Source organism: Heloderma suspectum, chromosome 4, assembly GCF_057233095.1.
Source record: "Heloderma suspectum isolate Gila_16-S chromosome 4, 16-S_ref, whole genome shotgun sequence".
Lineage (NCBI taxonomy): Eukaryota > Metazoa > Chordata > Lepidosauria > Squamata > Helodermatidae > Heloderma > Heloderma suspectum.
In genome coordinates, this window is record NC_139461.1 from 192,448,399 (window position 1) to 192,474,044 (window position 25,646).

The 25,646-nt window shown below is 42.4% G+C and overlaps 1 protein-coding gene across 1 annotated transcript in view; it reads left to right on the plus strand.

Annotated features, from left to right (window-relative positions):
• COL11A1 (collagen type XI alpha 1 chain) overlaps positions 1–25,646 on the plus strand; it is a 331,740-nt gene that overhangs the window by 287,741 nt on the left and 18,353 nt on the right. The window contains exons 51-58 of the mRNA XM_084851680.1: positions 58–165; positions 401–454; positions 2,053–2,106; positions 3,605–3,658; positions 18,589–18,642; positions 19,787–19,894; positions 21,928–21,981; positions 25,506–25,559. Of these exons, the coding sequence (XP_084707806.1) occupies positions 58–165; positions 401–454; positions 2,053–2,106; positions 3,605–3,658; positions 18,589–18,642; positions 19,787–19,894; positions 21,928–21,981; positions 25,506–25,559 (540 nt within the window). The remainder of the gene's footprint in view (positions 1–57; positions 166–400; positions 455–2,052; positions 2,107–3,604; positions 3,659–18,588; positions 18,643–19,786; positions 19,895–21,927; positions 21,982–25,505; positions 25,560–25,646) is intronic.

Here is a 25,646-nt window from a genome sequence, read left to right on the forward strand (position 1 = left end):
CTCTGGGTAGTTTACAGAAATTACATAAAGCCATCCAATTATGTCTGCCCTTTACAGGGTCCCAAAGGTGAAAGAGGTGAAAAAGGTGAGGCTGGGCCACCTGGGGCAGCTGGACCTCCCGGTATTAAAGGACCTCCAGGTGATGACGGACCTAAGGGTAATCCAGTAAGTAAGCCTACTCATTGATTTTAAAAAGGCTATTGGTTTAAGATGCATTAGACCCCATTCCACAAGTTTATTCTTTAAACACTCTCTAGAGACTGTACCTTATTTATTTTCACTGTGTGTGTGTGTGTGTGTGTGTGTGTATGTGTGTGTGTGTGAATAAGAACATCACTATTTGTAGCTGCTTATTTCTTAGTGGATGATGTTAGCTTTACCCTGTTTTCTGTTTGTGTAGGGCCCTGTTGGCTTCCCCGGTGACCCTGGGCCCCCTGGCGAACCTGGCCCTGCTGTAAGTATTCTACAAATACAAATGAGGGACACATTTCTTTTCACAGTGAATTCCCATTGGCTTCAGCTATGTTGGACGTGGCCTGCTGGAGGCATTTAAGGTCAGCTGCAACAATATGTTTTGTGCAAAAAGGCCCTCCTCCTAGGAGTAGCCTGCTTGCAGTTGTTCTTTTCGTGGAAAGGGTAAGTATGTAGCTCCAACATTACACAGCTCATGCAGGTGGAGCACTTCTGTGAGCAGATGTTTTTGGTTAATTTGATTCATATCCCACCCTTCCTCTCAGGAGTTTAGAGTAGCACACATGGTGTGGAGCCAGACCCTCCCAGTTATCAGACTCTGTTGGATCAGGTGGCTAGAGCTGCAATACGCAGTAACACAAACAGCTGTAGGCTTCCCAGGAGGTCTTTCAGACTTGAATCTGTGTCTCCCTGTTTCTGTGTTTTCTGTTCCTTGCAAATGGTCTGTTTAGTCTTCCCACCATGTGCAGTTAGCAGATAGCTTAAACAACTGAAAATTAACTTGATTTTTGTCCTCTCCTTCTACTTACCCAGCACCACCTATAAGCACAGCTAATACCACACATAGCTGTCCCTCCACCCGTGTTATCTTTACAACAACCCCGTAAGGCTGAGAGATAGGGACAGGTCCAATGACACCTGGTGAACTCGATAGCTGAGTGGGGATTTGAACCTTGGTCTCGCTGTGTCAAGAGGCACCCTAGCGGCCTCTTTCAGTAGACTCCAATAGCCAACTCAAGACACAGACGAAAGGATTCTTTTCAAGGCTTTAATCCTTTTATAACTTAATGACTCTTTCAGATGCTAATCACCAGCGACTAAGCAAGGAACAGCAAAGTGGCCTATGCGCCAAGTAGGCAGTTGATCCCTGTTTGAAGGAGAGTCACCTGAAGACCCTGAACTTATGGGCTAGGGAGAGATCCTCCCTCTTTCCCTTGGGTCCATGGGAGGCGGCCGTTGCTTGCGCGCCAAACGGGCGCTATGCCTCCTTTCTACGCCCTCCATCACTCGTTGCTCTTTGCATCTGTGTCGAGCATCCAGCAAGCCCCCCTCCTGCATTTTTTTATTGCTAGGATCACTATCTATCTCAGGAGTGCCGGCAGGAGGAATCTCTGCCAGCTGCTGTGCCTGTGAGGGATGAGCTGACTCCTCTCCCATGGATTGCTGATCCTCCTCAGAATCAGAACTGCTCTGGGGCTCTATCGGCTCAGTTTCCACCCTGACACGCTGGCTCTAGTCCAATACTCTTAACTAATGCACCACACTGGAGTTTTGTACACAGGTTATCCTGTGTCACTGGTAGTGACTTAGAATTTGCCCAGCCCAAGCAGCATCATAGGGCAAATGACGCTGTTCTGCTACAGAAGCTTCTCAGGGCTGGCCGTGCAAGCTGCCTAAATGAGAGGCTGCCTGAGTAAGGTGTGCAAGTCACTCTGAGCTGTTTAGTGGAAGAGTGGGATACATATTACCAATAGTGTTGACTGTAGTAGTTCTTAAAGGAGTTTCATCTTCAGTTCAGGCATGGTAAAGTGAAGCAAATGTTATCTTTTCCTTCCTATTTTTGTTTGTTTGTTTCCCCAGGGGACTGATGGTACAGGAGGAGAGAAGGGTGAAGACGGTGACCCAGGCCAACCCGTGAGTAGAGTCACTATAATAATACATTGTGTTTGGAGGGCAGAGCCCTCACTGCTAAGATGAATCTCCATGGCAGCCTTCCCAATCGGGTGCCCTCCAGATGTTCTGGACTACCATCAGCCTAAGCAAGTATGTCCATTGGCCATAGTGGCTGGGGACAATGGGAGTTGTAATTCAACACCTCTGGAGGGGACCTATTTGGGGAAAGCTGATCTAAGCTAAATGTTCTTTAAGAGAGCAATCCTATGCAAGTTTAGACAGAAAAAAAGCCTACAACTCTCAGCATGCCCCAGCTAGCATGGCTGGGGCATGCTGTGAGTTGTAGGCTTTTTTTCTGTCTAAACTTGCATAGGATTGCACCCTAAATCCCATATTTTAAACAGTAATTTGTATATATGCTGCTTTGAAAAATTGCAAGTCAGTTTCCTGAACCTTATGAGGATTCAGAGTACATGTTTACCTACAACTGTAGATCATCGCATTTTCGTCTCGAATGAAAACCTTTTTCTTACTGGTAAGCAAGTGGAGAAAAAGGATGAATCAGTATAAGTAATTAATTAGTACTAACATGACTTCCCACAATGTTTTTAATAGCCAGAACACTTCATAGGTGTCTTCCAAATTAAACCTTGCTTTGGCTAACACAGGGCTATCCTGAAACTGACTAAAATAGGTCCAATTCAGAGCCAATTGTATGCTGAGTGCGTTCGGTGAGCACACAGCAGGTTAGATTCTGGGCGGAAAGTGATATCTGAAATGAAACGTGAAGGTCACAATGAGGCTGAGATTTTGCACTTCTCTGAATGTTGAAAAGCAGTTCTTGGCAGTTTAAACATAGCAAAATAGGTTCTGGGGTATGTCAAAGGTATATGTGGTTAGACGATGGCCAGGATTCAAAGAGCTACTTCAAGCATGGTCAGGGGGAATTGAGAATTTTAAGTGTTCCCAGTGAGTTGTGTTTTTTTTAATTGAACACCATACCATCATGCCTTATCACAGATGTCTTTTAAATGTGCCCCAGTTTCAAATAGTTTGCCACGTGGGGCATCTGAAGTGGCTTCTCATGAAGTCATCATTGCATTGGGAGTGTTCTGCATATTGCCTCTATAATAAAAGTATGGCAGTACTAAGCAGGGGGACGTGATAAGGGAATATTCAGTGATGCATCTGTAGTAAATGTTACAGAAAAACAGCTGCTATGTTTATTGCCTGATTAACTCAGCTGACCATGCACATAGTTATGTAATAAAAAGTCACGGACATGACGAGAGAAAAGCTGTTAGACCTTTTTTTTGCTGATTATTCACTTCTTGGTGAATAATTCACACAATGCTTTACTACAGTTAACACAAAGGATCCCAGATCATGTTTGTTTGAAAGTGTCATCCATGTAATGTTCTTTGTCTGTTCTGTTTTGTTGCCAAGATGATAACTTCTTCTCTTCAGTGGCACTTACGAGAATCTCTGCAATGTTAATGTGGGTATTTTATTCTTGCAGGGGCCACCAGGCCCTTCAGGTGAAGCAGGCCCCCCTGGACCTCCTGGAAAAAGAGTAAGTCATGCTTCTTTATACAATTTTTTTCTGGCAATTAACTTCAGTATTAGTTCACTGTATGAATTTGTGGGGGGGGGGTTGTTTTTTTAAAAAACATATTTAGGATTTGCGGGAGGGATGTTACCATTGAAAATAGCATAAAAAGGGACAAGCTTCTTCCCCATTTTAAGAATTCCACCATCTGTTACCCTGGCTGCAATCCTATACCCATTTCGTTGTGAGTAAGTCCCATTGAACTCAATGGAACTTACTTCTGAGTAGACATGTATAGGATTGCACTGTAAGTTTCTTCTGTCTGCCACAGCGTCACAGCTTTATGATACTTAGGTATCATTTGATTTTTAACAAACCTGTACATCTTGTCATACACAAGACACCTCATGTGCCAAACACAGGTAGAGATGCTTGAGGAATTCTGTCTTTGAGAATTCTGATACAAAATGACATGATCTGCACCCCTCAGTCTAATGTTCAGATCAGAACTTAGCTATCAGATTTCACACTCCTTCAGACATTGACATGTAGTTCTCAGGAGTTTAAATGTATCAAAGTACAGATGTAAGTAGTATTCTGAGATAAAATATGTATTAAAATATGTATTAAAATATGTGTTAAAATATATATTTTAGAGAATAAAAAGAAAAGAAAAAAGAAATGCAAATTAATGGGGAAAACATGCGGAAGTTACATGGACCAGAAAAAGGGCATATTTAGGGATGAGAAACTCAGTCTATCAGCCATATATGGCAGCGCACAAATTTCTCAATTAGTATCCTATTTTTGCTGTCTGTTTAGGGGAGCAAAACAGTCAGGTTGTCAAGCACTTGGCAAACCGTAATTCATAGCTGGTAAGCTGCATTCAGCTTGGTGACCCTGTTCATTTCAAGAATATGGACATTTTTGTGTTTTCTTTCTAATACATTGTCTGGAAATATGTAGATATTTCATGCCATCGGTCATGGCAACTTCATATATAAAGTATTATAACTTCAAGTTCATGAAAATGTATAGTTGTGACAACAAAGGGCTCTGTGGTTTTTGTTCAGTGAGATGAACTTTTTCCTTCATGCTTCTAATGAAGTGGTTGATTTCTCTCATATCCACAATCTGGGTGGGATATAAATAAATAAGTGTGATCATGTCAAGGACCCAGGCTATGAGGAAGTAGCTGATTTGATGCCTCTTTGTGTAATATCGACATCCAACTTGTACTCCTTGAACATTTTATTAAGAATTTATCATGTGGTGTATTTTGGAAGAAGTGTGGTTTGCATTCATATGTACAGAAATTGAGCATTAATTGTGGGTAGCATTTCATCAGAGTCCTTTGGTACCAATGCCCTCCATGAGCATCAATACACTTAAGGTAAGTTCATTAGCTTACCTGAGTTATGGATCACAGTTAGTGATAATAATGAGCAATTACTCCATGTTAGAGCAGCATCAGCACTGCTATAATGCACATTGAGTGCATTATATAATGAGTGTATGGAAATTTTATATTTTAAGACACCCTAGTGCAATGAATTATTCAGCTCTCCCTGCTCTGTCATTTTTTTTTCTAGAACTCCCACTTCAATAAAAGAAAATAAAAAAGCAGTTGTTCATTAGTGTATGCTAATTCATTTAAACTAGGGCAGAAGGCTTTGATCCATTAAACTGGTATATTAATCAACTAAAGCTTTAGTTGATTAATCAGTGGAGTAGAAATTTTAATCAGTAAGGCTATGATTTAAGGTCACACCATCTTATTTTTGGAAGCTATTTTGGTTCTGGTGTGTTACTGCAAAGAGTTGTAAAAACTAGAATATTAATGATATTTCTTCTAACACTGAGCATAGCTTTTGTTAATGTATAAGTTAACATACACTTTCAATATTTCAGAAAGGGAGATTTGGTAAAATACAGTTTCATTTAAATTTGGTTAATTAGTTAAAATGCTGATTAATGAACTAAAACAGTTTTATATTGGAACAACAATCAAATGGCCAAGATACTTTTTGTAGCTTGGTTTGTAAGCCTTCATATGCCTGCCAATTATATAATACTTGAAATAACACTCTTTTTTAAAAAATGAGAAAGTTTATTGTCTGTGGCAATTGTTCCACTTGGCTTCACTCCTAAAATAACCCCACTTGGCTCAGCTGACTGGCACACTATCAGAGCACTATAATCTGCAACCTGACCTGACACCACTTGCTTCAAAGCAAAGCCCAGATCCTGGAAAGAGCTTTCAGTCCATGTATATTTACCTCCTGGGGCCATGTAAAACGCTAAGTGTCAAACAAACTATCCAAAAGTGGAAGCATTTTGTTTCCCTATTTATTAAAAATGGAAATTGTTATAGAACAAGCTGAATCTGTTGTAGTATTCATTTGAGGTGGATTAAAACATTTAAAGGCTGATAAGAGAAAGCAATAATCTTTTTAACAAAGCTCTTGAGGAAGCTTACAAATTAATGGTGAGGTGAGCAGGAAGGAAAAGAAGAAGGGTTTTGTGAACTGATTCACACACATCAATGATGGTGAAATCATCACAAGATTATCTTTCCTTGTCAGTTTCATCTGGTTTTGTTTTTTCTTTTTTAATGTGGTGAAAATGTTTCCACATTTGGATGATCATGTCTCGGCTTATTAAGCTGAGATATGCACAAGCCTTTTGTCTTCCCTTTACAGCACACAACCTAGAAGTCTCTTGATTTACTGTAGTTTCCCATTTTGTCCAAACCAGGAAGCTGTGGTTACCAAGTTCAGAACAAGCCAGGATATTAAACCAACTTCAGACCACAAGGAACTATTACCTTCCTGATTTAAGTCAGTGCAAAGGGAGGAGTGAAGGGGCTGTGTGTATAGGCAAAAGGCTTGTGCTTACCTTGGCTAAATAAGCTGAGATGTGGTTGTCCAAACTGGGCCACTGTCTCAGGAGAAAACCTTGAACTAAGAAGTTGTCCAGCACGGTACATGCTACGTTGTCACAAGAGGGCCACATTTGCAAGGAATATTTTCACTGTGAAATTGATGCGGCCATATTTCTGTGTGTGATCATTATATGATGCCAAAAAGCAGTGTGTCAATCAACCCCAGAGAAGAAAAGGTTGCCATTGAGGAATCTCCAGAGAGGCTGATTAGACAATTGCTGGTACTGCTGCAGGATAACACAATCTCACTCCTCACTACAGCAGCAAGCCAAGCATGAGGATTATTTGGAAATGTAGGGCTTCTCCACACCAGGCTTTTTGTCATGCAACATTACTGGAGCTTTTGCTTCCAGATTCTTTGCAGGATTACAACTGGCTCCTTTACACGGGCAGACACATGTTTGGATCGAGGAAAGTCCTTCCTCAGCAAGTTCTATATGTTTCTATACATTTCATTTTACAGCCATTAGATGGCACTGTGATAATTGCACTTTGCCATCATTAGAGAATGGATTCATGTCCCTTGTCGCTTTCTCTCTGATCTTTTTGAAAGCGGGATAATGGGGGGAAAGTGCAGGAGACGTCCTGGAGATTGACGACATCATGTAAAAGACCCATAAAGTTCCATGAGTGGCCGATCACAAGCTTGCAATAAATCATTCATGTAGGAATGCTTGTAGTGTCATAGCAGCACCTTCCTCTCCACCACCGCCTCTGTCAGAGCAGAGATTCAACATCTACTAATCTCAAATAGATGGGGCATCATCATTAATTAAGGTGGCTTCCAAATATGTAGTGGGTGTGGGAAGAGGTTTGGAGGCTCACTGGAGAAGGGGTTGGATTCCTCCAGTCATGAATGTGACAGGGTACATTTTGAATCAGATTGACTTGGAATAAGCTAAGGGGGAGGGGTTGGTTTTTTGCAATTTGGGGAGAATGACTCCACTTATTCTGAGCCAATATAAGGAAGGTAGGTGGGTTCCACACATCACTACTTTCTTTTCTGTTGCTAAATAATGCATTACTCCTAAAATCATTGTTTTTAAATTGAGTTTATTCCCAAGTAAGATCATGGTGTAAGACAGAATACTGCTTAGTGGCAAATAAAAAGGAATGGCTTCAGAAAAATAGCAATGTTTTAGTAATATCTAAAAAGTTGATAGGTCTGTAATTATCCCACTATCATTAGTCTGTTGAAGCCTTACAGATACATACCCCGAATTCTCTCTGCAGATGTGTGAACATCTAAGTCTTCTTTGTCTAGCAATTAGTTGATTTTTAACAGTTTTTTAAACATATAGGAGCATTAAATGTAAGCTGTAATCTATTTAACAAAACAAGATAAACTGTTCTGTATAATAGGCTTGAGTGAGCTGACATGCTTAATTAGTTTTATCTATTTTACACAATAATCTATTTGTTCCACCACCTTACTCCACATTTGTAATGCTGAAAACAATTACAGTGGCAATAGTAATCTTTTCACTAGAATCGAGATGTGACTCTCAGTCAAAGATTTACCAATGAGTATGTTTACCAGAGCCAAGCCAAAACACATTTTTTCCAGAGTGCAATTGTTTCATCCAACTCTGAGACACTAAAAGGAAGTGTGCAGAAAAACCCAAAGGCTGTTTTTCTTTAAGACTCCAAGGAACTGTGCAATCCCTGAGAGCTCACAGGACACACAGCTCAGGGAAACTCCTAAGCCTTGGGAGCAGAGGAGTTTTGTAATCCCTGGTTAAGCCTCACCAAGTTCAAGGAAGCTCCCTCACCCTCCACCCCCAGGGCTGGCCGAAGCCATTCTGCTGCCGGAGTTGGAGGACAAGATGTTGTTCCCCCATTCATTCCATGTTCAGAAGCTGACCAGGCTGGCAATTGTATCTTACTTCAACACCAGTAACAGGGCAGTATCTTCCACTGTGCCTGAGGGCTGCAGGCTAGCTTAGGAGGTATAGGGCAAGCCACCTTGCACACAGCTCTGTCCTTCAGCTACTCACCGCTGCTCCCCATGCCCCAGCACTAGGGGTGGGCGGAGCACTCACCATCCGTTCCGCAATGGTGTCCACAGGGGGGGAGGCGATCCATTCCTCCCCCCTGGAATACGTCCAGGCCAGCTCCACTCCACCTCGATCCTGCGGAGCCAGCTGCCAGCTCCGCTTCGCTGGCAAATGTCGATATGGCTGGCAGCCATTGCCATGCCATATCGCTGTAAGTCAGGCTCTGGACGCAAGTGGCGTAGTGGGCGCCATTGCAGCCATAAAGCTGGTAGATTAGCCTAAATGCAGCCATTTACGGAGGGAGAGGTGAGTGCTCCATTCCACCACAGGCCCCAATGGGTCTGGATTTCTCCCCCATCCATACCCAGCACATACCACCTGAGGTGGCTGGCTCACTCTGCCCAGTGGTAGAGATGTGGCCCCGCTCATCCCATGGAGCTAAAGCTGAACTCCTTTATATCTTTTCTGTAATCTTACCCTCAGCCATCCATGAAACTGATTTCACCCTGTCCTTGCCTTCAGCCCAGCCCACAGTCACAGGGGCTGAGGGCAGAGAGGCTTAAATAGAATATATAAAGGAAATAAATTGAGTGCAGCTCAGTTCCCTCCTGTAGCTTCTCCAAACCTGGACAGCCAAGTTCAGGGTTTGCACATCCATTGCTCCCAAGGCTCGGGAATATACCTGAACTGTGCCCTTTGTGCTAGCTCACATTTGTCTACGTGCTGACATCACTGAAGCCAAGCGAAGCTGATTTACAGTGAGAGTGGTGCAATTTCTGGACTGATCACATGGTTGATCTTAGCCAACTAGGAAATATGAGGGCGGAGACTGTTCCACTAATGCTTCTTAAATAGACAAACAGGTTAGTCCCTTTTGCAACTGAAAAATTTACGAAAGGTAGGTGCACCTTTTGACTTTGATGAAAATATTCCCCAAATCACATACCCCTTTAGGCTCAGCCCGAGTCATAGGTAGCAAATCGCTTCCAATTAAATGGATGTGCCATGTGTTAGATGAAAACACAGGTGAGAATGAAAAATACAAACTCAATATGTAATTTGCACCCTCTCTGCTTTTAATGTTTGTTTGTTTATTTGTTTGTTTTTAAAGCCTGGAGATATAATTCATGGCAAGGAATGGCATTCTTGCATTACCAATACCTGGTAAATTAATTTGCTATCCGTTCTAGTTTGCACAGAAATGTGAAACCTGAATGCTTTGCAAGGAATTCCCTGTTATATTGGCTTCAGAGCTAAGAGAAAGGTGTTATTGCTGTATATATTTTTGTGTAAAGCAAAGCTTTACAAACCATGTATTAAGAAATAAAGTTTTGCTGACCGAAATGCCCATTTAGTAAAGGAGCAGTGCAATCCTATGACTGTCTACTCAGAACTAAGCCCCACTGAGTTCGGTGGAGCTTACTCCCAGCTATGTGTAACCAAAGCCAATGTTGTGCCTGACGTTGTCAGGTTTGGATTTGAGAAATCAACTCCAGTTCCCATGTGGCTATGAAGCTCACCAGGTGGCCTTGGGAAAGTCACCATATCTCTTCCCAAACTACAGTACAGGGTTGTTTTACCTAAAAAAAAAAAAAAAGAAAAGCAAGCCACTTTCTCATTCTTGGAGAAAAGGGATAAAACTGTCCCCCACCCCCTCAATAAATGCAGGTTTGGGGAAGGAGCATAATGCATGAGTTACAAAAACAGTCATCTAAAAGCATAGTCATATGCAGCCCCAGTATGTTCAGTGGAGCTTACTGACAGTTAAGTGGGCATAACCTAAAACTGTCCTGCTACAAACTGGCACAGCAACTGTGGTTGCTGTTGCTGCCCCACTAAAAGCTAGCATCAAAGAGGCAATTGCATTATACAGGATGGGGAACGTGTGGACCTGCAGATGTTATGGACTGCAGCTCCCATCATACCTCACCATTGGCTATGCCAGCTTGGGCTGGTGGGCATTACAGCAACATCTGGAAGGCCAGTGTTCCCCACTCCTGCATTACACAAAACTCCTGAGAGCATAGAATTGATTGGAGTGAGCCTGGTGGAGGTGGAACCAGAGACAACATGCCTGTGCTGTGTTTGGAAGGCTGTTTCAGAGCCCATCATGTTGGCACAGTCCTAGATTCACCTAATCTTTAGTAGTAATCGGTTGTCATGGCATTGCAATTGAAAGGCACTCTAGCAAGATGCTAGGGAAGGGCATCGGGGAATAGCCTCTCTGTGCGCTACTGCAGCTATATGTAACTGTAGGATCTAAATCTTAATCAGCAGGCTTGTGGATAGACAAGACATTCACCTGGTCACTGTTCATGAAAAAGAATTGCCTTCCAGTAGCCAAACAGGAGAGTTTTCGGAAACAGAAAGAGAGTTGGTCTTTTTTTCCTTTTCTTTCTTTTTGCTGCATGTCACTGATGTGGCACAAATTACTAATATAAGCTTATCTGAGCAAGAGAGCTTAATAAAGAGAAATGTTGCAAGCAAGTAACTTTTATAGACTACTTGCAAGGCTGCTAATCCATAACAGTCTTGCAAACCTGAAGCATATTTAAGTCACAGGAAGCTGCCTTGTATCAGGTGCAACTATCTGTCCCATCCATCGAGCTCAGTATTGTCTACTCTGACTGGCAGTGATTGTCCAGGTTCTCTGGGAGAGGTCCTTCCCATCACCTGACACCTGATCTTTTTTTGAATTAGGAGATGCTGAGGATTGACCCTGGGACCTTGTGCACGCAAAGCATGTGCTATGCCACTTAGCTACTGCAATCCCTCCCAGGTGATGATACCCTCTGGGAAACTTAGGCACACGATTTAATCCCTTTGGCTGCAACCACTGGGACTAAAAAGTGCTTAATTTCGGATTGGCTCTTATCTCAAAAGGGTCGAACGTACTTCACAAAGAGGCTGTGTTGAAGATGCTGTGGTTCAGACAATAGGAACACTGCTGTTTTATGTGACGGATAGCTTTTATGACTCTAGAATGCTGCTGAAAAACAATGCCACCATGAATTTATATTTCCACCTACTCAGTGACAGGCAGATTGAGTACAGATTCATTGCTTAGCCTCCACATTCATGTTTACTAATATATTATTTGTCCTTTCTCTTTCACTCCCTCACTCACAGCTCTGGTCTATATTCTCTTGTTATTTCCCCTCTCATATTTTCCCAGACATAAGCCCTCCTCCTTTCCCTTCTTCTGTCTCCCCAAATCAATTTCTTCCCCCACCTTCTCCTACCATCATTAGTCATCCTCAAAAGCCATTAAATCAGCTATGTGGTAACTGGCATTTAAATTCTGCCTCCCCAAATCCTCAACAACTAGAGGATGTGTGCCACAACTGTCATGTGCCACAAAGTGCCATGTGCCACAAATGTTTGTGCATGGGGGGGGGGGATAGTACGTTTTCCCATGACATTCTGTCTGTGAAACAGTTAGCTTAAGGCCTTCTGTGCCATTCGCAATCTGTCCATGTGGCAGCAGATCTATATGTTCTTTGAGCCAGCTCAGGCTCAGGGATCTGTCATTTCAGCCAGGATTTCCACTTTTTTGTTGCTTTTGAACTAAATGGAGAAATACTGGCTTTCAGCAATCTATTTGCCATGCAAAATGGATCTGCTAAAATCACTTCATGGTGACCTCACCACATTTAAAATGTGGCACGCGAATGAGCCCTTGGAGATCAGGACTTCTTTGGTGCTGGAGACCGTAATCATTCTTTTAGCACACTTTAATGTTAAAGAGATCTCAGTCATAGTAGTCACATGACCAGTTCACACAGCAACAAGCAACTTTTGACTTAATTATTATATTTCTTACTAGTCACTTTTTAAAATACAATGCCCTGAGCACTATACCTGTTTTAAAAATTAAAACAATAAAAATATGATGAATAACAATATAATTCAGAACCAACATAAAAGAATAAAACATGTCAGTTCCAGGAAATGTCAGCACCAGGAAAAAGAAATAAGGGCTAAAATCAGCTCACTAAGAGGGAAACCAGCCAATAAAGCCATTATCAACAGAGGCTGATAATAAAATGATGTTAACATGATGTTACTTTTCCACTCTTTCATGTAGAATATTCACAGGCCCAGTGTTGCACCAGGTACTTTGAGCATCTGCTGGCCTTCCTGTGCTCCAACTGGGCCCACCAGTGCCGGCACCTGCCCTGAGTGGTTATGAATTGCCATTTTGAATTTGCCACAATCCTTCATAGTGCCTGAAATTGTGGTAAATTTAAAATGGTGACTTGTACGTGCCTGCTGAGACTATGAGGTATGCCCACAGCTGAGTGGGCATCGGTACAAGATGGGGCCCAGGGAGGGTATTTTGCCAAGGGCCCCCTCAAAGCTATAACCTGGTCTGTATATTCAGGTACTATCAAGAATCTAGAGTGTGAAATAGTTACTTACACAGAGACATCCACAGCTGTTTCAGTAATCACAGGTGGGATAGCTGCTACTTTAGAAATGGCTCCAGACATCTCTGTGTCAGTGGATGGTTCATATGGACATTTTTCTGCACATGCATATGTGTTCAAGTACATGATAGCATAGAATTATCACCCATTGTGATACTCTGTAGTAGTGACAGTAGCACCTTCAAGCAACTTTCTGGAAGTAAAAAAGCTAAAGAAAAATTAGCAAACCATTTAGCCCCATTTTGGTTTCAAAATTCACTCAGACAGTGGTTTTCAAACTTTTAGGGAACACTTCCCATATATGACTTACCTGCCACATTCTGAGATGTGTTCTAAGGTGCTCACTGACCTTAGTCCCTAGGGCCTTACTCTTGCCCTGAGCTGTGAATTGGTCCCAGAATACATCCAACAGTCCCTTGTATCTGCACATTGCAAAGGAGGATGGGTAGTGGTCAGCAAAGTGTCTTTCAGGCAGAGTCTCTGCTCTTACTGATCTTCTCATTGAGGAATCCCCAAGATAAACTTTCAAGGAACTCCAGAGTTCCTCAGAATATAATATTTGGAGAAGGAATCAAAGGCATGAGATGATGGGTTTGGACTAAATGTGCCATGGGCCCTCCCCTTTCAAAAACTTGGTAAAATACTTGGTCAGGGAAATGCTAGGCCTCCTTAAATGTCATGTACAACAGTATAAAACATTTTGGTAGGGGCGGGGAAAATCTAACAATGATTTATGCTGGGTTTCTTTTCTCATTATGGGCAAAGCATATTGCTACCTCAGCTGGATGTCTCTAGGATTTATAAATGAGTTGGAGTTCCTTCCTTCCCCTTGAGTAACAGAAAGCATAATGATATGGCAAACAGGTGTGGGCTTTTCGCTTTTTTTATCCTAACAAGTGGCCATGCCATGTTTATGTGTCTCATAAATAATTAATGGCACTTTGTCTTTTAAGCAAACAACCATATTTTCAGTCAGCTGACAGATGATTCTGAATAGCATTTTGAACATGTTTTCAAGGGGAAGCCTTCAAATTCAGAGATGAGATGGAGATAAACTACTTTACAATGTTAACATGTGATGGGCAGAATAAGAAAGTTGCTTCTGTCCACTTTGTCGGCTCATGTGATATCTGTATTTGATCAATGCACCCACGTCAAAGTGTAACATAAAATCATAAATATAGATGCTAAAAGTGCATCTCAGTCCACATCCATTTGCACTGGTAAACAGTGACCCATGGGCATTGTCCCTGCACATCTGGATTCAGATCACAACAACTTCTTGAAGTGACTGGAGGCATCTTTTGATGCAAATGGCAATACATCTCTGGAGGGCATCCATTTTTACGCAAGGCTAGTTGCCTGTGACTATTTCTGTTTATTTATTCGATCATATTTTTATTTCATCCATCCCCCAGGAAGCTCATGGTTCTTCTCCTCTGATTATCCCAGGAACAACTCTGAGGTAGGTTAGGCTGAGAGAGAGTGACTAGCCCAGGGTTATCCATTAAGCTTCAACTACAGCTAGATCAGGGCCTGGGATGGGGGAGAAAATATACAATAATTCCATGTTCTTGTTGCTGAGATCTTTTATGCCAGTTAAATTTTTACCCAACTTTACAGAACCCAAATGTAAGAAAGTAAGATAAATAACAATTAGCCAACTTTCCTTTGTAGAAGCGCCATCTGTGCAATGCTGGCAATCAGGGGGTGTTAACAGGAGCTGTTCATTTACCCGCTTTGCATTCAATGCAGAATTGGCACAGCTTGATCATGAATGCACCCCTTTTGTTTAGCAATCATGATGCATTGTACTTATAATTTAGCGATCACAGTGTTCTTAAGCTCTGCTAATTGATGTTGCAGCTGCATTCCTAGATTATACAAGAAACATATTTATAATTATTCTGAAGTTATTTCACGGCTTCTCCCACCCGAGGAGAGTTGGCTTCAACCATTTTAGAAGCTTGCTTGAAGTGGCTCTTGTGAGATAAAAGAACTTATTAATTGCCTTGTAGCAAAGGGTTGTTTCATGGCTTTCATGACAACAAAACTGAGTTTGCCACCCATTGTGTAACAAAGAGCCACACCCTCAAGCCAGCCCATCTGACAGCATACATGACATGTACGTATCGGATGCAAGTATCTATATCATCTTTGATATTCACATGATAGATCTTTAGCTGTGCACAGATATATACCTAAAGAGTACAGACAATGGGCAACAGTTTAAAAGATCTTACTGTGCAGTCCAAGACCACCCATTGTAAATTAGAGTTTCAAATGAGCATAGGCTTCCCTATTGACTGCAGTGTTGGAGAGAGCTTTATGTTTCATGGGCAAGCATGTAGAGAGCTATCTACATGGGGCAAATGGGGAAAACACATGCACAGGAGAGCTGGATTATCTGTACTTCATTTGTTTGCTGGGTTTTACCACTGACTATATAACAAAGAGGCACAACCAATCCAGCTTTTAATGAGTGGACATATGGATGTGTGGAAGCCAAGAGCTCTCCTTTTCATGTTTCAGGCTCCTACTTTGTGGTTCCTTCATTATTAATGTCAGACATGGGTCACTTGGATCATGTCCAGTCTTATACTATTATCTGTGGCCATGTGATGCCAAGTATTCACATGATCTAAACCATCTATGTAATGCAGAACATCAGACCTTGCAGGTGCAAAGTGAGACTGACTATGGACATTGCTGCAAAGATAATGTGAAAATTAGCCAGAAGAGTCTATTTGCCCATTATGAGTAACTGATAAAGCAAGAGCATGACCTATTTTCCTGCTGTAATGTGTGCAGCATGCCTTATAATGGGAGCAATCAGAAAGCAAACACAATTCAGTATATGAGCTAGTATCATAAAGGCACATCTGTAGTCCTTTGATGGAGTCTGGTTCACATAAATCAGCAGTAGAGTGATGGACCTATTAAATGCAGTAGTATGTAAGCTCACAATAAACAAGCCATTCAAGTGTAGCAGCCCATCAGTGCAATCCAATGAGCACATGAACAGCATGCTGTATGGAGACCCCTCCATGTGACTGCATTTAAAGGGGTCACAACGCCACTGCTTATTTATGTAAATCGGTTTTTAGATACCGCATGGCATTCAAGAACACACTCAACTTTTAAGAAGGGCACACTGCTAAAATCAGATCATGCACTCTGTGGATTTCCTGGCTGAGACCTCAGCTGAGCCTTTCAGGATTATCATAGATGAAAGGCACAGGCATAACAACTGCTCATTAAAAGTTATCACATCAGCTTTGCCAAAATGTGTGGATCATGGAAAGAGTGAAATAAAGCCATTCTTTAAAGTTCTTTAAGAACTATGGTGCAACCAGTTCTAACCTGCTGTGCTGTCTCACCAAACAGATGCATGCATGTATCTTCTGGAGAAGGTTTTAGAGATTCCAAATTCTTATTGAACTCAGCACAGACACATGCAACTCTGCTGACAATGTATTGACAAGAATAGATAATTGTTTGTTTTCCCACTTGTACATAGAAGAAAAGTGTAGGGTCTCTCATTTTAATTTAAATGTGCTTGCTTATTTGATCTGATGGCACTCGCATATGTTTCACGTTTGAAGATGGATGAATCAATATTTTCTCCATTTTGGAAAACATTTTCATTTTATTTGTGCTTTGGAGATCTTTTTTGTTCTGTTATGTATTTTAAACTAAATGTGTGCAGAGAGAGCTGTTGCCTAAGGAAGTACATGCCACATTAAATACATCGGTTCATCTTTAAGGCATCCTGGCACTGTTTTGACTTCATGCTGACAAAAGCTAATATCAAAGGGATGGATCATGCTCCTGATCTCATCTGATCTCGGAAGCTAAGCAGGGTCAGCCCTGGTTAGTACTTGGATGGGAGACCGTCTGGGAATCAGGCTTCCTGCATTGAGCAGGGGCTTGGATTTGATGGTCTTGTAGGCCCCTTTCATCCCTATGATTCCATAATTCTATTATTCCTTTTCTAGAGTTTGTCTATGTGTTATAATACAGACTGGGCCAATCCCAGGTTTTGGAGGGCCCTTAGAAAAATGGTGGAGCCCCACTAGAGCCTTTTGCCCTCTAGTTCCTCACCTCAGTGGGGAAGCAGCATCTCCTTCTATTCCCCATCCACTCACTCCCCAATCTGGCACCTAGCAGGCCAAGTCACCATTGATGCTCAGAGGGAGATGGTAGGCTAGTGAGCAGGCAACAGTGGCTATTGCTGCTCTGCACTGCCTTCTCTGCTCACTTACAAGCAAACCCAGTGACCAGCTCAGGTTTGGCTGCTGGCCAAGTGCATGATAACTCCTGACACCAGCTCTGACTACAGAAGATCATCCTAATCAGATAGGAGATAGGTATGCAAATTACTGCATTCATATTTCCCAGCTTGAGAAACCTGACGCAGGAGCCAGGACTGCATGCAGACAGACTTAGGGGGCAATCCTATGCATGTTTCAACAGAAAAGAAGTCCTGCAACTTCAGGCTTTCCCCAGCCAGCCATGCTGGGAGTTGTTGGACTTTTTTTTCTGTCAAAACATGCATAGGAATGAACCCTTAGACCATGTTCAGGACCACTGAATATCTGCTCAAATGGAGGGAGGAAGGGGATGTGAATGGCTGAGTTCAGCTCTTTCTCTTTGATTATCTCCATGAGATGATTGGTGGTATTATTTATTTATTTATTACATTTATTTATTAAATACAATCTGAGCAGGGCTGACAATTTGCAGGCCTGAATCAAGTCTCAACCCATTAAAATTCACTCCACAGAGGTCCCCATTGGACACCATCTTTGTAAATTTCTAGTTAACTTGTAAGAATTTGTTTTCTGACAAGCTTTTACTTTGCTAATCACTTGTATTAGGTTGCTAATCTTTGTAACCTGCTCCTTTTTAAAATAGTAAAGCAAATCTTATAGAAATATTAATCTACTAAAGTAATTATGTTGGCAGGGTTGTAATGTGTTTTCATGTCGTTATCACTGTTATTATGTGTTTTTATTCCATACCGTGTGGTTTTTATGAAAAAGTAGAAAATAAAGCATTTCTATAAATAGATGTGTTTCTAATTTTATGAGACTTTGAACTTCAATATTTCAACCATGGCTTTTTACCAACACAGTCAAAAGAATCAGTTCAGTTCTGTGGTTGATTCATCTTCTTAGTTTTATTGCTTATTTGCATTTTAGAAAGTCTAAACAGATCTTCTCATCATATTTTTTTTTCATTTTGATGCACCTTTAAAGTATATTGGGTTGGATCCAGATTTTGCCTTCTGCAAACAAAAGGTCTCCTTCCATCCACAGAATGATCCAATAGAGGGATCTCACTCAAAAAGGGGGAAGGTGACCTTTACCAATTCCCCTCTCCCCCAGTATCCCACAGTGCTTCTTCCCACACTCTTCTGGAGGGTTTTCCAACCCTCCAGAGGAGATTTTCAGAGGGTGCAAGGGTCTGAACTCCACTCAGGGGATGTTCCCACCTGTGGGAGAAAAGTGTAGATCCAAGCCATTATATTTGTGACTCAGCGTGTATCCCATATTTATCACTTTCTTTCTATTGTGACAGGGGCCTCCAGGAGCAGCTGGTGCAGAAGGAAGGCAAGGTGAAAAGGGGGCAAAGGTAAAATGGATGAGTCCTATGCTACAACACTAACATATTGTTTTTCTGTCCAAAGTGCATGCCTTTGTTCCATTCACCTGGCTTCTATCTCCAACGACTTAAATCGAGAATAAGGGTATCTACTTACTTATCTACATGCACTGAGGGCAATTCATATGAATAGATGAGGTGGTAATTATCAAGCGAGAGACTCATCCATCATCATCACTCTACCAGGTTGCCTTTTATTGGTGGGCAGTGTGTCTGTGTGATAAGAAAGCTATGCCCATTGAATCTGTAAGCCCTTTATCACATGAGGGTTCTATGCATTGGCTCTAGCAGCAAAAGAAAGATGACGGTGACTGGTAACATTCACTTTTAGCCCAAGTCTAGGCTTAGGCATAGCAGAAGAAAAGAGAAGGATACACCGCATTTGTTCACATCCTCAAGAGAGAACATAAAGCACTTTTTAAAAAGAGTTGGTCTACAATGGCCCCACAAGCTTAACACAAGAGGAAAGGTGATTCCAATTTGGAGAAAACCAATTGGATTCAAGCTTCATTTCTCCTTTTGATCTAAGCACAGATAAAAATTGAGCAGAAGGAGGGACTATGGAAGAATTTCTACCACTTCTGTCTCTTGCCCTTGCTTTTATATGAGAAGACTACTTCACACTTTAAGGGCGCAATCCTATGCATGTTTAGACAGAGAAAAGGCCTACAATTCCCAGCACTCCCCAGACAGCATTCCCCAGCCTTGCTGGCTGGGGAATGCTGGGAGTTGTAGGCCTTTTTTCTGTCTAAACATGCATAGGATTGCACCCAAATATGCATAGTTGCAGCCAATCCTGGTGTGTTCTGATGTGTGTACCTGTAAGATATACATGCTTTCAAATACCAGTTTGTCACCATCACACTTTTCATGTTTAGGTGTATGTTAGGTGTGACCAATAGCATAACAAGTGAAATAGCTGCTTCCCCATTACATTCCAGCAAGGGTATCTAGAGCAGAGGGTTGTGAGAGAAATTTGGGAAAGAGCAGGGATTGATAGATTTCTGTACTGAATGAGGAATTCCTCCCTACCTCCTCCTGTTTCTTTATCTATAAAAGAAATAACTAAACAATCCCTTAATGCCACTTCATTGACCAGATGTTTATTTTACAGGGTGAACCCGGTTCAGAAGGTGCACCAGGAAAAACAGGCCCAGTTGGGCCTCAGGGTCCTGCAGGAAAACCTGGCCCAGAGGGACTTAGGGGTATTCCTGGCCCTGTGGTGAGTATATCATCTGTAATATTTTTAATTGGTCATGTGACAAAATCACAATGCTTACCATGTGGAGTTTATATTAATGTTTATATGTGTTTGCTGTATTAAATAGAACCCAGATAAGTTAGGGCTAACTGTTTGGTAGTAGGGATGGATGAAAGTCCCTTACCTGATCCCGCAGCTTGCTTCGCGGTGGGGGGGAGGCGCCCCATCCCTCCCCGCCAAAATTCTGGCCGGGGGGGAGGCGCCCCGTCCCTCCGGCCGTGAATCCTGCTGTCCTGCCGGGACGCAAACGTTTGTATCCCTGCAGTCAGCCGTGATAGGCTACGTAAATGTTTACGTAGCCTATCACGGCTGACTTTGGAAAAAAAAAAAAAGCGCATATGCAAATGGCGGCGCCCATGGGCGCCGCCATTTGTGTTCCTTATTTGGGCACATGTAGTCTGCGTAAACATTTACGTAGACTACAGCGAAAATAAGGGCAACAATTTGCATTGCCCTTATTTTCGCCGTAGTCTACGTAAATGTTTACATAGACTACATGTGCCCAAATAAGGAATGCAAATGGCGGCGCCCATGAGCACTGCCATTTGCGTACGCGCTTCCCCCCCCCCCCTAAAGTCAGCCGTGATAGGCTATGTAAACATTTACATAGCCTATCACGGTGTTTTTTGAAAATCTAGCTGTGATAGGCTACGTAAATCTTTACGTAGCCTATCACGTTTGTTGTTGTTGTTGTTGTTGTTGTTGTTTTTACTTGGAAATGGCGGTGGTGGCAGCCGGTCGGAAGACCGGCTGCTGCCGCCGAACCGCCACCGGGAGCCGCCGCTGCCAGGGACATTCGACAAAGGTAAGTCCCATTCTGGGGGGGGGGGCAGACCATTTCTCCACCAATTTCGGGGGGCCGAATGCGTTGGCATTCGGCCTCCTGGAGATTCGTGGAGAAATTCTCCGACATCCCTATTTGGTAGTGATTGAGTGAAAGGTGGGAGGGTCTTGTGTGTATGTGTGTGTGAGGATACTGAATTTATAAAAGGCAGGAGGAGACAGCTGGTTAGACAGGGTTTGGAGATAGGGGAGAGGGGGCCTTAGGGTTTGAGGAAGCTACATCTAGATAGTGGAGTTGTGGGAATAGGAGTTAGAGTAGGCAGGGTAAGACTGAGAACTGAGTGATTAATTAAAAGGTATAACATCTGCTGTATTAAATAAACATTAATTTGTTTTTAAATGATAAAATTCCACATCTTGTTCATCTTTCTGCACTACCAATAGTGTTCATATTTACTGGGTGCTTCTCCTGGTTGGGCAAAGGGAACCAATCAGGCATATTGGGTGTCTCTTTTACCTGGTGAATTTAGAGACTGAAACTAGGGATGTAATAACTCACCCTAGCTCAGTTTCTCCGGGCGCTTGCCAAAGTGGAGCCCCCACTCGCACTGCCCCCAGACCCGCGCTCAGGCCGCCCATGAGCTTGGCAAGTTCCCTGGGCTAACCATGATCCCATTCGGTGAGCGCCTGCCATTTTCATGCCTTTGGTTGCTACGTAAAACAGGAAGTTGAAAAAATGCGCATATTTAAATATGTGCAGTTTGGAGCTGGGAAAGCTAAATAAGCAGAATATTAGAGGTATAATCCCTCTAATATTGCACTTATGTAGCTTTCCCAGCCCCAAACTGTGCATATATATGCACATTTTTTAACTTCCTGTTTTTACGTAGCAGTCGAAGGTTCGAAAATGGTAGGTGCTCACCGAACAGGATCACGTTGAGTCCTGGAGAGTGCGAGCAGGTCCGAGTGGGGGGCGAGCAAGGGCAGAGTCTTGGTGGGTGCAATCCGGGGGTCATGAGCGGGGGGAGCCTGACAAATTCCCAGACCCAGTTGGGTACCTGCGACATCCCTAACTGAAACTGGTGGGACAGTGAGGACAGCTGCCCCAAAGCAGAGGCAGACAGACCTGAGGGAGGGTTACATCACAGCTTGCTTCTTGTCCTCCATAATATGCTCTTACAGAAGAATCCTAATTTATCTCTTTCCCATAGGGGGAACAAGGTCTACCTGGAGCCCCGGGTCAGGATGGCCCACCGGGTCCTATGGTGAGTACTTTCACCTTGTGGGACTAAGATTAATCTTTAATCATGAACCCTGGTTTGGGGATGCTGCCAAAGAACAGGCCAAATTTGCATTTATGCTGGATTTTATCAGTTTGATTGACATGAAATTGGGTCCAAGCTGGACTTACTAGAAACCCTCACCAGATCTGTCAGATTCTGACAATTCCTGGAGCCATGCTAAGCCTCTCCAGCCACCCCAGATGTGCCAAATTCTTTGCTGCACCATATGGCACAATGATGTAATTGTACCCCATCATAACTCTCTGAAATCCTCCGTACATGTGTAGCAAGGGATATATTGCATTCCACTTTCTGCCTCTGGCACAGCACGCCATCATCACAGGCACAGGTTCAGTATTAGTATTATTGGTAGTATTAGTATTAGTATTGCTGCTGCTGCTGCTGCTGCTACTACTACTACTAGAGACCTGTCAACTGTTCGGAGATCTGCTTTGTAGCTCAAGGTAGGGATGATGTAGAAATGCGAGACGGACTAAAATGAGCTTGGTTTTCTAAGAATCCGACCTGCAGAATCCGCTGTGGAGTGACCCCCGCAGGCCACGCGGAGTCTGTGGACTTTCAGATGATTTTTTTTTTTTCCTTTCCTGAAATTTACACACATAAATTCATAGGAAAATACATAAGTTTCTGCTGAGGAAACATTGAATGGAATGGGGAACAATACACTAAATGTTACGTACTAAGGTAAATTATGTGAATACTTACATAAATACTTACGTAATTATTTACATATTTTTCCACATGATGAAAAAAAAAGTATTTGCATCTGTCTGTGGGCAGACGGTGGAACAAAAGGCACCTGACAATATGTGAAACACAGACAGAGCAGATTTTACAGAGTCTGTACATCCCTACCTCAAGGTAGCCATTTGGATGCAGCGGGGATGTACACCCATCACTGTTGTACCATGTTTCATGCCCAGAGTTCTTACTGTACTTCATTTGTAAAAAATAAATCCAGTGTTATTACCAGAGTCCATATTTCAGATGCAAACTTGTGAACATTTGAAAATGTCAAAGAGGGATATAAGGAGCATAATCTTCCAGGAAGTTCTCTTGTTCAAGCTTTCGTAGACAAATGTCTTGGTTGATTGTGCCCATGCTGTGCAGTCCTGTGCATATCTACTTAGAAGTAAGCCCCACTGAGTTCAGTGAGGCTTACTCCTGGACAAGTATAGAATTGCAGCCTTGAATTCTGCCCTCATTATTTGTCTTGGATGTTGGATCCTAAGATAAATTATCTTAAGGAAGTTCACAGACAGAATGTCTGACATCCCCTCCTCCCCCTCCAGCTGCTCCACACTGTTCAGGAGGTTCCCCTGACCTTCAGGAGAGGCTTTTGCTGGGTTACAAATGACTTTAAGGGGCAGGAGGGAACAAGAAACATTCATTCCATGGACAGCACAATCCTATTTGTCTCTATTCAGAAGTAAGTCCCATTGAGTACAATGGGGCTTACTCTCAGGTAAGTGCATAAGATTGCAGCCTAGGTTAACTTATTTTAGGATTCAGGACCGTGTTCCTGCATGTGTGTTAAAATTTTCCCTGCACTTAAAGTAATATGCACAATGGGAGGATGATGCTCCCATTTGAAATGTGAATGATTCCTGATTCTGAATTTGTACAGCTGAAGTGGCTCTCACATCAAGTTCTCCCATTTAGCTCTGTGGGACCCTGTGTGGGAATTAGGGGGAGGTGTACGGCCAACCTCTGCAAATCTCACATACAGGCCTGCCTGAATGTGCTTTGGAAATTTTCAACCAGAGAGAGACAGAGAAAGAAATCATAGATTTGTTTTAATACTGTGAAAACTCACATCTAGTTTGAATAGAAAAGGGGGGAGGGAAGGAGTGTTATTAATTAGTTGGACATCCTTGAAAGATTTAACTTTGATTCTCACTTGAAGTTCAGATACTATAGATACTGTCTTCAGGTTATAGCCAACAGACCTGCATTTGTGAGCAGAATACCAAACCTTAGATAAAGTAGGAGGAAAGAACATGCTTCAGGTGAATATTATGTTTTGCATCTCACAAGCCTTAAAAAAGAAAAGGGGTCACCACTATTTCACTTTTTCTTATGAATTATGTATTTGCCTGGGCTTTCCACATCTAATAATATCCTGAAGAAGAAACGGAAAAGAGAACGCACTGAATAATGTTTTTGCTCAAGAAGAGTTATGTCTCCATTCAGTCCGTCCTTGGTTGAAAGGGTCACTTATAATTGCTAAGCAAACTATAATTTCACAGATGTCCCCTAGTACCAGCAGGCAACTGATGACTGAGGGCCCAACCCTATAACTGGAAGGAACAGTGCAATCCTATATATGTCTACTCAGGAGTAAGTCCCATTGGACTTACTCCCAAGTAAATGGGTACAGGAATGCAGCCTGATTCACTTCAAATCCCTGTTTTCACACCCCTCGAATCTCTGCAAACATGAGCTCAATGAGTGATTAATAAGATGATCCTATGCATATGTACTCAGAAGTTGCTGAGTTAAGTGAGGCTTAAGCTGCAATCCTATTCTCACCTACCTGGGAGCAAGTCCCATTGAACTCAGTGGGATTTAACATCTGAGTAAAAATATGAAGGGATTGCACTGTTACTCCTTTGTAAGTATGTTTAGGAGTGCACCCTAACAGTTGCTAATAAATGGATGTCTTCCTCCTACTAAATTTTTCCCTGAATAGGCTGACATGTGGGTTATCTTCCCTGTCCTAATGTTGTTGTCGTTCAGTCGTGTCCGACTCTTCGTGACCCCATGGACCATAGCACGCCAGGCCTTCCTGTCCTGCGCTCTCTCCCGGAGCGTGCTCAAGTACTTCACTTTTAATTGTCATTCAAATATCCTCAGCCCAGCCATTCTTAAACAGATGGGTAGCTTCTTCCCTTTTGGTATTGCATGGGAAAAATATCTTTACCATGCACTTCCTTGATTAATGTTTCATCAATTTTGGCATCTCAGACAGCTTTGATCCCTTGTTTGGGGGTGGGGGATGTTAGAAACTGTACTCCATTCCCTGCAAGAGATGACTAGCACTGTCAGAGATGGTAGTCCTGATCATATTTTTGGTGCTGCTTTCATGGTTCAAGAGAACTGAACATACACCCCGCGCACCCTGCAATGATGGGAAAAGTAAGTGCCCACAAACAAACCCAAGAAAGCAAAACAAAGGATAATACATCAGAAAACTTGTTTAAAGGTGTCTTGCATCAGTGACCCTCCTCAATACAGATGGGGAACATTGAATGTCATTTATGGCAGGTTCAAAATCACAGATGCTAGTAGTGCAATGAACTACTCCGATAAGCACATTCTGCGAGGATATTGTTAAAGGTCACCTTTTACCCTGTGGTGCATGGGCCAACATCACCTACTGAATGTTGCAAGATGTGATTATGTCTGCACTTGTAGACGGTTCAGGTAGATATCATGAATTACAAAATGCAGCCGTCTTATGTTACTTTGCTTCACATCCCTAGGGCCCTCCTGGCTTGCCTGGATTGAAAGGTGATCCAGGTTCCAAAGGAGAAAAGGTATGTGAAAATTAGTATACAGCCCTCAGAATAACTACTTTGTACATCGCTCTCTAATGACGCTATTATTATTTAACTTGATATTGT